This window comes from Leucoraja erinacea, chromosome 38 (assembly GCF_028641065.1).
Source record: "Leucoraja erinacea ecotype New England chromosome 38, Leri_hhj_1, whole genome shotgun sequence".
Classification (NCBI taxonomy): domain Eukaryota; kingdom Metazoa; phylum Chordata; class Chondrichthyes; order Rajiformes; family Rajidae; genus Leucoraja; species Leucoraja erinaceus.
This window is the reverse complement of record NC_073414.1, coordinates 4236138-4248391: the sequence shown is the minus strand read 5'-3', so window position 1 is coordinate 4248391 and position 12254 is coordinate 4236138. Positions and strand designations below refer to the sequence as shown.

Genomic DNA, 12254 nt, shown 5'->3' with positions numbered 1-12254 from the left:
GCATCTCCCTGGAGAGCGACATAGAATATGATTTCAATAAATAAATCTATTTACATGTATACAGTCATAGTGTTTTTCCTGTGGGAGCAGTGTCCAGGGGGGGGGTGATTGGTAGTCACCGAGGTACGTTGTTGAGTAGAGTGACAGCCGCAGGGAAGAAGCTGTTCCTGGACCTGCTGGTCCAGCATGGGGAGACCTGTAGCGCCTCCCAGATGGTAGGAGGGTAAACAGTCCATGGTTGGGGTGAGAGCAGTCCTTGGCGATACTGAGCGCCCTCCGCAGACAGCGCTTGCTTTGGACAGACTCAATGGAGGGGAGCGAGGAACCGGTGATGCGTTGGGCAGTTTTCACCACCCTCTGCAGTGCTTTCCGGTCGGAGACAGAGCAGTTGCCATACCATACTGTGATACAGTTGGTAAGGATGCTCTCGATGGTGCATCGGTAGAAGTTCACCAGGATCTGAGGAGACAGATGGACCTTCTTCAGTCTCCTCAGAAAGCTGGAGTAACACAGCGGGTGAGGCAGCATCTATGTAGAGAAGGAATGTGACGTTTCGGGTCGAGACCCTTCTTCAGACCGTCACCTATTCCTTTTCTCCAGAGATGCTGCCTGACCCACTGAGTTGCTCCAGCACTTTGTGCCCTTTTGTACATGAAGAGTGGTCACTTGAATGGGGTGACAAAAAAGCTCCAGTTTGGGTCGGAAGTCTGTGCAAACAGTGAATTTATACAAAAGGCTTCGAATTTCCTAGGAAGTTTGTAATTGCTTGCTTCCTCCCTTTTAGTAATTGTGCTTCTGTATCCAGTGGCAGACGGGATGTCACCAAGGTTCGGCTTTTAAGACACATCAGCAATGTCGCTTATGCAACACAAAGGGTGGCGGGTGTATAAAACGAGCTGCCGCAGGAGGTAGTTGAGGCAGGGACTATCGCAACGTTTAGACAGACACATGGATAGAACAGGTATATAGACAAAATACAATAGGTGCAGGAGTAGGCCATTTGGCACTTCGAGCCAGCACCGCCATTCAATGAGATCATGGCTGATCATCCCCAATCAGTATCCCGTTCCTGCCTTCTCCCCATATCCCCTGACTCCGCTATCTTTAAGAGCCCTATCTAGCTCTCTCTTGAAAGCATTTAGACAACCTACCTCCACCATCCTCTGAGGCAGAGAATTCCACAGACTCACCACTTTCTGTGAGAAAAAGTATTTCTGTTCTAAATGGCTTACTCCTTATTCTTAAACTGTGGCCCCTGGTTCTGGACTCCCCCAACACCGGGAACATGTATCCTGCCTCTAGCATGTCCAAGCCCTTAACAATCTTATATGTTTCAATGAGATGCCTCTCATCCTTCTAAACTCCAGAGTATACAAGCCCAGCTGCTCCATTCTCTCAGCATATGACAGTCCCGCCATCCCGGGAATTAACCTTGTAAACCTACGCTGCACTCCCTCAATAGCAAGAATTTAGTTGGATATATAGGCCAATGCAGGCAGATGGGATTAGTGTAGATGGGGCATGTTGGTCGGTGTGGGCAGGTTGGGCTGAAGGGCTTGTTTCCATGCTATGACCCTAGGTGTGCACTGCTTGAGCTAATAAAAACAACACAGAACAGGGTTTTGGCCCGAAACGTTGCCTATTTCCTTCGCTCCATAGATGCTGCTGCACCCGCTGAGTTTCTCCAGCATTTTTGTGTACCTTCCATTTTCCAGCATCTGCAGTTCCTACTTAAACACAGAATATTTTAAACTTGTGTACATTTTTCTATCATCTTGAAGAAAGTGATATCCTACTTCTGCCCCACGGCTTGCAGCTAAAGATGCCAGCTCACAATGGGATACATTTTCAAAATGATCATGGCTGATCATGCAACTCAGCATCCTGTACCTGCCTTCTCTCCATAACCCCTGATCCCTTTAGCCACAAGGGCCACATCTAACTCCCTCTTAAATATAGCAAATGAACTGTGGGCTCAACTACCTTCTGTGGCAGAGAATTCCACAGATTCACCACTCTCTGTGTGAAAAATGTTTTCCTCATCTGGGTCCTAAAAGATTTCCCCTTTATCCTTAAACTGTGACCCCTTGTTCTGGGTTAATGTTAAATTCTTCTTTAATGTTGTGATTTATTTTTATTGGTGTGCTGCAATGGCAACTCAAATTTCACTACACCTATTGGTGTATGTGACAATAAATGTCCTTTGTCCTTTTGTCCTACTGCTGTGTCACTGTGCCTTCCATGATATGGGACTCTCTGGCTCAGAGGGAAAAGCTGGTAAAGTAATTGAATTATTTTGTTCAGCATTGCTTAGGGGACAGTCGTCTTAGGTTTTGAAAAGCTCAAGGTTTACTGACGGCGAACTAGGCTGAGTACAATCAGGTGTTCTGTGGTTTCTGTTGAGAGTAGATAACATTGTGGTGCAGTTTCATCTCACTGGATGCATGTGTAAATGACAAGAACATTTAAAGTGTGGACAGAACAGGAGCAAAATATTGAGAGAAGCATCAAATAAAATGCAGAGAACTTACGAGAGTTGAGGGGAGTATTATCTGTCATACAAGCTGTTCGTTGAAAGTTTTTGAAAGAAGAAGCTATTGTGGTTTGGGAAATACAGCATGGAAACAGGCCCTTCGGCCCAGCGAGCCCATGCCGACCCTTCACACACGTTCTATATTTTCCCATTTTCACATTCGGGGCAATTATTTTATACAACTGAGTATTAACCTACAAGGCTGCACGGATTTAGGATGTGGGAGGAAACCCAGGTGGAGACAGGGAGAACGTGCAAACTCCGCACAAACAGCACCCGAGGTCAGGATTGAACCTGGGTGCTCGGGCGTACCGGACTTTGGAAATGGCACCCCGCATGTGTAAAAATGCTACAGTAATTTCACTCTGGGTCTCTGCTGCTGCAACTCTTCCAGCTGCGCCACCGTGCCATCACAAAAAGAACCTTTCAGACATTCCAATGTTACAGATATTACTCTTCAAATCTTGCAATTTAACATATATTGTGTATGTAACAATAAAACCAGATATGACAAAGTGTCCCAGGCCTGAAACGTGATTCTATTTCTCCTTTTTGCACAAGGCTGCCTGACTTATTCAGCAGCATTTTCTGCTTTTATTGTAGATGCATATTGTAGATTTTCCTCAAGCATATCACAACCTGTTGAATGGTTCCAGTAAAATTTGAGATAACGTACGGAAATTATATGTGTAATTCTCAGAAAGATAAACAAAAGCAGGCTTTCAGGATCCCTGTGCTTTGTAGCCCTGGATGTTTTTTTCCTAATGTAATTATTGCTTATTTCCTTCAGCTGGTTTAAAATTAAATGGTCCCAGATCGAGCGTTTTATAAAGAAAGTGTACTGTAAAATGTTGGTAACTTTATTTTATCTTCTGTCTCCATCTCATTGCAGGTTTTGAATGAATATTTCCATAATGTCTGTGAATTAGATCTTGTCTTCAACTTCTACAAGGTAAATCAGTTTGTCAAACGGAACAACCTTGTGTGTTTGTTGCTGAGACTTTAAAGCTCTGTTGGCTCGGCTCATGTTTCCCTCACGAGAAAGGCACTCGGGAAAATAGTTGTTCAGAATAAGAAAAATGGCAGCGATTATTTGGCCTCTTGATTCTTTTAGTTTTCCTTTGCCCTGGTGTCAGCCTTCCTTGGTAGACACAAATGCTGGAGAAACTCAGCGGGTGCAGCAGCATCTATGGAGCGAAGGAAATAGGCAACGTTTCGGCACGAAACGTTGCCTATTTCCTTCGCTCCATAGATGCTGCTGCACCCGCTGAGTTTCTCCAGCATTTTTGTCAACCTTCGATTTTCCAGCATCTGCAGTTCCTTCTTAAACACGTCAGCCTTCCTTGGTTGTCTCATTGGTGAATTCTACAAATCAATTCACCTACGCTCTCAGGAGGCAAATTAAAATGGCCATTTTACCTCCCGATCCAAAGCCGATCAGAGGAAAACAAACTGAACGTGCAAACTCCACTCTGACAGCACTTTAGGTTAGGATCAAACCCAGAGTTTGCTGGCGCCAAGAGTCAGCACTATAGTTATAAAGTTACATATATAATAATAAGAATCTGAAGAAGGGTCTCGACCCGAAACGTCACCTATTCCTTCGCTCCATAGATGCTGCCTCGCCCGCTGAGTTTCTCCAGCATTTTTGTCTACCTTTCTACACATGGGGTCAACATTTGTCTAAAATGATAAAACATAAAACCTTGCAACTTCAGAGGGACAGTCGCCATGGAAAATGTGGGGAAAACAACATTGACACATTACATAACCAAATATTATTCTTCCTAGCATTCAGATTTGGATGCAGGAAACCTATGGCGGATAATTTATTTAACATATCCGTGTAGCCCAACTGAATAAACTGGCACAGTCGGCTATTGCAATGTTTTTAAGGACCGTTTTTGGTTGCAAGCTGGTATCTTCTGATATCAGTCTTCTTCTTCTTGCGAATAAAACACAAACCTAAGGGGTTGGACAGGCTAGATGCAGGAAGATTGTTCCCGATGTTGGGGAAGTCCAGAACAAGGGGTCACACAGTTTAAGGATAAGAGGGAAGTCTTTTAGGACCGAGATGAGAAAAACATTTTTCACACAGAGAGTGGTGAATCTGTGGAACTCTCTGCCACAGAAGGTAGTTGAGGCCACAGTTCATTGGCTATATTTAAGAGGGAGTTAGATGTGGCCCTTGTGGCTAAAGGGATCAGGGGGTATGGAGAGAAGGCAGGTACAGGATACTGAGTTGGATGATCAGCCATGATCATATTAAATGGCGGTGCAGGCTCGAAGGGCCGAATGGCCTACTCCTACACCTATTTTCTATGTTTCTATGGTAGATCTCAAACCGGGTGATGAGCAGCCAGGTTGTTGTCTCTGCATCAATGTCTGCCAGGCCCTGAGCTGCTCGACTGGAGTAGGTTGAAGGAACCCAGTGATGGTTCGCAAGGTGCTGTTCAGGCTTGTGTCTACCAGGCTAGTATGTCTACCTCTACTCCATACGGGTGCGCAGTACTCAGCTGGGGCATACACAAGAGCTAAGGCAGAGGTGGGACGAGTTGATGGGCTGGCTCCCCAACTTGTTCCTGCCAGGCGTCGGATGAGGCCGCTACGTGCCATGAAATCAGTAACAGACTCGAATACCTGCATTGCCTTGAGCTGTACAATTACTGCTGTGCCAAGGCGTGGAGGAATGTTCCTTACCAACCCCTGAAAAAGGTGTGGTGAAGTTTGGTGGAGACACAGTTATTAAAGCAAATAGTATTTGTCCCATCCTTTCTAATTATAGGGGAGAATAGAATGTGAGCCCAGGAAAAAAAATCAACAAATGTCTGTGAAATGGGATGCAGGAATGAAAGATTTATTTATCTCTGCTTTAATTCATGGAATCATAGTCATACAGCGTGGAAACAGGCTCTTCAGCCCAACTTGTCCTCACCGACATACATGTTCCATCTAAGGAAGGGTCTCGACCCGAAACGTCACCCATTCCGTCTCCAGAGTTGCTGCCTGTCCCACTGAGTTACTCCAGTATTTTGTGTCCATCTACACTAGTTCCACCTGCCTGCGTTTGGCCCATATCCCTCCAAACCTATCCTATCCATGCATCTAAATGTTTCTTAAATGTTGCATCAACTACCTCCATCAGCAGCTCGGTCCATACACCCACCACCCTTTGTGTGGAAAAAGTTACCCCTCATGTTCCTATTAAATCTTTCCCCGCCCCTTACCTGAAACCTATGCCCTCTGGTTCTCGATCCCCCTATTCTGGGCAAGAGACTCTGTGCATCTACCCGATCTATTCCTCACAGGTCTAACATGAAAAAAATAGGTGCAGGAGTAGGCCATTCGGCCCTTCGAGCCAGCACCCCCATTCAATATGATCATGGCTGATCATTTAAAATCAGTTCCCCTTTTCTGCTTTTTCCCCATATTCCTTGATTCCGTTAGAAACATAGACAATAGGTGTAGGAGGCCATTCGGCCATTCGAGGCATCACCGCCATTCATTGCGATCATGGCTGATCGTCCCCAATCAATAACCCGTGCCTGCCTTCTCCCCATATCCCTAAGCCCTAAGAGCTAAATCTAACTCTCCCTTGAAAACATCCAGCGAATTGGCCTCCACTGCCTTCTGTGGCAGAGAATTCCACAGATTCACAACTCTCTGGGTGAAGAAGTTCTTCCTCATCTCAATCCTAAATGGCCTACCCCTTATTCTTAAACTGTGTGACCCCTAGTTCTGGACTCCCACAACATGGGGAACTATATTTCTCTCATTGTCTGAAATAGCTCCCGTGGTTACCTGTTATTACCAACATTGTATATAAGTTGTACATGGGTCAATGTATGTCCTCCATATTCTGTTTGAATGACAAAACCTACAATTGATAAATATTGCCTGCATTTTATTAAACAAGTTTCATATGCACCTTCACTGAATTCTTCATGACATCATTAAGTCGCAACTTGAGCTAGTTTGAGAGCCACATAATTGTATCCCTGAGGGCTTAATTTGCCACTTCCCATACCTATGCTGTATTCTTATCATTTATCACACTGCCTGTAGAAAAATGCCATACTGCCCTTTGACAGAACAGCCAGTTATTAAATCTATCTAAAAATCAACAGACCTTTGTATTGGGGCAGGAGCATGTGGGTTAAGGAGCATTATAGGAAAATTGACCTGCTGATGTTCGTTACCAATGAAGAACTGCATTGTTCGGTGCTTTAACAGAATACTGATGAAGACTGTTGGTCGCAGTGGGTAGCAATCTCATCTGGGGTAAATACTAAATGACATGCAGCGTAGTAATCCTAGATTCAGTCTAGGCATCCAGGGTTGCTGATGAGGAGACAGAAGGAGATCGTGGCTAAGTTGACTTCACTTACTTGGGTACTGTGGTCTGAAAATCCATCCGGTTACTTAGAGGACAAGTGACATAGAAATTTAAGCATCTCGAAGTACTGTGGGAAGCTTTGTTTTGCATGACATTAGACAATAGGTACAGGAGCAGGCCATTTGGCCCTTCGAGCCAGCACCGCCATTCAATGTGATCATCCCCAATCAGTACCCCGTTCCTGCCTTCTCCCCATATCCCCTGACTCCGCTATTTTTAAGAGACCTATCTAGCTCTCTCTTGAAAGCATCCAGAGAACCTGCCTCCACGGCCCTCTGAGGCAGAGAATTCCACAGACTAACCACTCTCTGTGAGAAAAAGTGTTTCCTCGTCTCCGTTCTAAATGGCTTACTCCTTATTCTTAAACTGTGGCCTCTGGTTCTGGACTCCCCCAACATCGGGAACATGTTTCCTGCCTCTAGCGTGTCCAAGCCCATAACAATCTGTCCAGCCCTTTGCATGCTATCCTGTATGGAAGGCAAATGCAATTTTCGCTTTTATTTCGATGACCAGAATACAAAAACAGGAATATGCTGAGGCTTTTTAAGGCGCTGGTCAGATCGCTTTTGTAGTATTGCGGGTAATTTTGAGCGATCCCCGCACACTAACACTATCCTACACCCACTAGGGACAATTTTTACATTTACCAAACGAATTAACCTACAAACCTGTACGTCTTTGGAGTGTGGGAGGAAACCGAAGATCTCGGAGAAAACCCACGCAGGTCACGGAGAGAACGTACGAACTCCGTACAGACAGCGCCCGTAGTCGGGATTGAACCCGGGTCTCCGGCGCTGCATTCGCTGTAAGGCAGCAACTCTACCGCTGCGCCACCGTTTTCTCCGAGTGCCCCAGTTTCCTCCCACACTCCAAAGACGTACAGGTTTGTAGGTTGACAAAAGTGCTGGAGAAACTCAGCGGGTGAGGCAGCATCTATGGAGCGAAGGAAATAGGCAACGTTTCGTCCCGAAACGTTGCCTATTTCCTTCGCCCTATAGATGCTGCCTCACCCGCTGAGTTTCTCCAGCACTTTTGTCTACCTTCCATTTTCCAGCATCTGCAGTTCCTTCTTAAACACAGGTTTGTAGGTTAATTGGTTTTGGTAAAAATTGCAAATAGTGTGTAGGATAGTGTTAGTGTACGGGGTGGTCAATGGTCGGAGTGGACTGGGCCGGATACTGAGTTGGATGATCAGCCATAATCATATTGAATGGCGGTGCAGGCTTGAAGGGCCGAATGGCCTACTCCTGCACCTATTTTTTTCTATGTCTATCTCTAAGTTTCCGCGCTGTTTCTCCAAAGTCTTAGTCTAAGTAAATCAGCAGGGGCCAGTTGGGCTGAAACGGGCTGTATCTGTGTTGAAAATATTTTGTAGAGATCGTGGTGGAAAGTGAGGCGCTGATGTGATTATTTCTACATCTCCATGTAATGATGTGCCCACTGTCTCTTGTTTCGCCCTTGCAGGTGTACACTGTGGTGGATGAGATGTTCCTAGCGGGAGAGATCAGAGAAACGAGCCAGACCAAGGTGTTGAAGCAGCTGCTGATGTTACAGTCCTTGGAGTGAAGTACAAAGGGATGCTTCAGCGACAGATAGCAGCTATCTCTACCCAAGCTCCACTGGTGCAAGTGTGTAGGTGTGAGTTACTTGTATGTATGCGTGTGTGTGTGTGCGTATGTGAGAGAGAGAGAGAGGAATGAATGGAAACTACAGGGAACAATGAAGTTGACCGGTAACTGCAGGACGATGACCACTTAGCCCACCTTCAACATCTCTGTCACAAGTTAATCTGGTCGTACACCACTCCCGTGCTTCTGGCTGTCTTGACTACTGATTAATCGGGATTCCCCCATACATTCCTGGATTTTGAACACAGCCCCGACAAGTTGACCTCAGAACCAGACAACACTTCATTCCAAAGGACACAGGGTTCTGGAGTAATGTAGCGGGTCAAGCAGCATCTCAGGAGACCGTGGGGAGGTGATGTTTCAGATCGGGACTCGGAGTCCGAAGAAGGGCCACGACTTGAAACGTCACCAGAGATACACACAAAATGCTGTAGTAACTCAGCGGGTGAGGCAGCATCTAGGGAGAGAAGGAATGGGTGGCGTTTCGGGGCTCCCCCATTCATCCTGCGCAGATCCCCCCCCCATCCATCCTGTACTCAAGAAGAATGGGGGGAACAGTCAGAAGAAAGGTCTCGACCCGAAACGTTGCCTATTTCCTTCGCTCCATAGATTCTACCTCACCCGCTGAGATACTCCAGCATTTTGTGTCTCGATTTTATCCGGCATCTGCAGTTCCTTCTCACACGTCACCAGAGATGCTGTTTTGACAAAGGCTCGAGATGGAGCCCAACAGGAATAAATAGTTGCGAACTGTCATGGTTCTAATACCTAGCTGTGAAACGTCACCTCTCCATGTTCTCCAGACATGCTGCCTGACCCACTGAGCTACTCCAGCACTTTGTGCCCTTTTGTGTAAACCAGCATCCGCTATTCTTTGTTTCTGTTAATACTTTATTTCGAGCAAGCCAGCTCGATAAGTCTAAAATATAATACATATATAAATACACTACATCGCCCCTGATGTGGACCAAGCACCAGATTGAGGAGTCCCTGGAAGAACACCTCACACATAAATGTGTAGTCTTTAATTAAAAGCTGGTGTTAATTAATTAGAAATTAATATAAAAGCAAAATGGAATTTTAATATTCTGTCCTCTGTTACAACTGCCCATTTTCCCGTGGCTGCAGACAGCACCTCAAGTCATTCATACCAACACCAATACACTGGTAGGAGGAACTGCAGATGCTGGTTTACACCAAAGATAGACACAAAATGCTGGAGTAACTCAGCGGGACAGGCAGCATCTCTGGAGACTGTGGGGAGGTTACGTTTCGGGTAAGGTCTGAGTCTGAACAAGGGGCTTGATCCGAAATGTCATCTATTCCATTTAGAGTCGGAGTCATATAACGTGGAAACAGGCCCTTTGGCCCAACTTGTCCACACCGGCCAACATGCACTAGTCCCACCTGCCTGCATTTGGCCCATATCCCTCCAAACCTGTCCTATCCATGTACCTGTCTAACTGTTTCTTAAACGTTGCGATAGTCCCTGCCTCAACTACCTCCTCTGATGTTCCATACACCCACCACCCTTTGTGTGAAAAAGTTACACCCCCCCCAGATTCCTATTAAATCTTTTCATCTCCACCTTAAACCCATGTTCTCTGGTCCTCGATTTGCCTACTGTGGGCAAGAGATTCCAGAGATGCTGCCTAACCCTGTGAATTATCCCAGCATTTTGTGTCTATCTCCAACATACTAGTGATGGGACCAAATTTGAACAGAGTTTCTCGCAAAAGGAATCTCATTTGAAATGTCATGGTGAGCAAAGTACCAACATGTTGTGTAAGAAAAGGTGATGTTCTGAAGAAGGGTCTCGACCCGAAACGTCACCTTTTCCTTCTCTCCATAGATGCTGCCTCATCCGCTGAGTTTCTCCAGCATTTTTGTCTACCTTCGATTTTTCCAGCATCTGCAGTTCCTTCTTAAACATGTAGTGTAGGATCATCAGTGACATCACGGAAAAGCCAACGTATTTTTGACTTCTGCACCTTTTTCTGTGTAGATATGTTTGGCTTCACCTTGGTTTGAGGAAACCAAGTTATTTGCCCCCAGAATCATTGTTACTTCTAGTTGCTGCTGTCAAAGAGTTTATTACCAAAACATCTTTGGCAGGGAACTCGGATTGCTGTATCTGGAGCGCAATGTCTGTGTATATTATCCACTACCCAGGCACAAGTCCATTGTCTTTCAATTCTATGGCCCAAAAATATATAACAGTAGAGGGGAAGACATTCAGTCTTACATTGATAATTTAGTTCTATATTTTAAGGATGGGGAATTTCCACAAATATATCTGACTGTCCTTTCATTTTCTCCCCCATCAGATAGTGTAATGGATGCACATGGCCAGAATGTAGACACAAAATGCTGGAGTAACTCAGCAGAACAGCCAGAATTTAGTAAGCAGTATTACATTGAAGGAAATGCAGATGCTGGTTTACAGCGAAGATAGACACACAGTGCAGGAGTAGCTCAGTGGGACAGGCAGCATCTCTGGAGGGAAGGACCCTGCCATATCTCTAGTCTCCCTCTCCCCTGACTCTCAGTTGAAGAAGGGTCTCGATCCAAAACATCACCCATTCCTGCTCTCCAGAGATGCTGCCTGTACCGCTGAATTGCTCAGCATTTTGTGTCCATCTTCGGTGTAAACCAGCATCTGCCGTTCCTCCCTAGACATCTGGACAGATGTTGTGTTTATCTTACATTGTGGAGGACAGTATTTTATATATAATTATCACATGCATGTCTGGTTATTTTTTAATTCCCACTTTCTAACCCCCCTTCCCCCCCCCCAACTAAAATAGGAAATACGGTGTGTGATAATTGCTCCTCGTAATAAAAATACTTACAGAAATGTACAAGGGGACCCACTGTAGAAGCAATTTGCTTTAATCCAATGATCAGGTCTCTGAACAATAGTTACACGACTGACTGTCGACTTGTTGCACACAAATGTTAATTAGCAACAAAGCTTCTGGATTTACGGATAACTGCAGCAATGGAAATCCTTCCAGCTCATCTCACTTATAGAATAAATTTAAACATCGACTGAAGAGCCACTCGGTGCTGTTCTGATTTGTTTAGTGGCAGCTCTGATCAGTAGCGACCTGCACTTGGGTGAAAGCAAAATGTTCCCAGATGGTGTTTCTTCTTTCTTTTAAATAACATTAGCCGAGCTTTCTTTTATTGCTTTTGAATGGAGTTGATACGTCTGGAGAGATTTCACTTTCACTTCTTGAGGCAATGTGTTGTAATCCTCGATAGAAACGTCCTGTTATGTGGAGGCAGTAACTTGTCACAATAAATGCTCGAAGTGGTCTTTGTGTGTTTTGCAAGTCACAACAATTCCCAAAGCACGGAAATTATTGGAGACGGACTGAAGTGAAATCTTGAGCAAAACAAGGGCGGCACGGTGGCGCAGCGGTAGATTCGCTGCCTTGCAGCGCCAGAGGGCCGGGTTCCATCCTGACTACGGGTGCAGTCTGTACAGTTTGAACCTTCTCCCCGTGACCTGCGTGGGTTTTCTCCAGGAGCTCCGGTTTCCTCCCATAGAAATTAGGTGCAGGAGTAGGCCATTCGGCCCTTCGAGCCTGCACCATTCGCCATTCAATATGATCATGGCTGATCATCCAACTCAGTATCCCGTACCTGCCTTCTCTCCATACCCCCTGATCCCCTTAGCCACAAGGGCCAC

The 12254-nt window shown here is 45.5% G+C and overlaps 1 protein-coding gene across 1 annotated transcript in view; it reads left to right on the top strand.

Moving 5' to 3' along the window:
- ap2s1 (adaptor related protein complex 2 subunit sigma 1) overlaps positions 1–11878 on the top strand; it is a 37029-nt gene extending 25151 nt beyond the window's left edge. Inside the window, exons 4-5 of the mRNA XM_055663662.1 lie at positions 3426–3485; positions 8394–11878. Of these exons, the coding sequence (XP_055519637.1) occupies positions 3426–3485; positions 8394–8495 (162 nt within the window). The 3' untranslated portion in view covers positions 8496–11878. The remainder of the gene's footprint in view (positions 1–3425; positions 3486–8393) is intronic.
- The last annotated feature ends 376 nt before the right edge of the window (positions 11879–12254 follow it).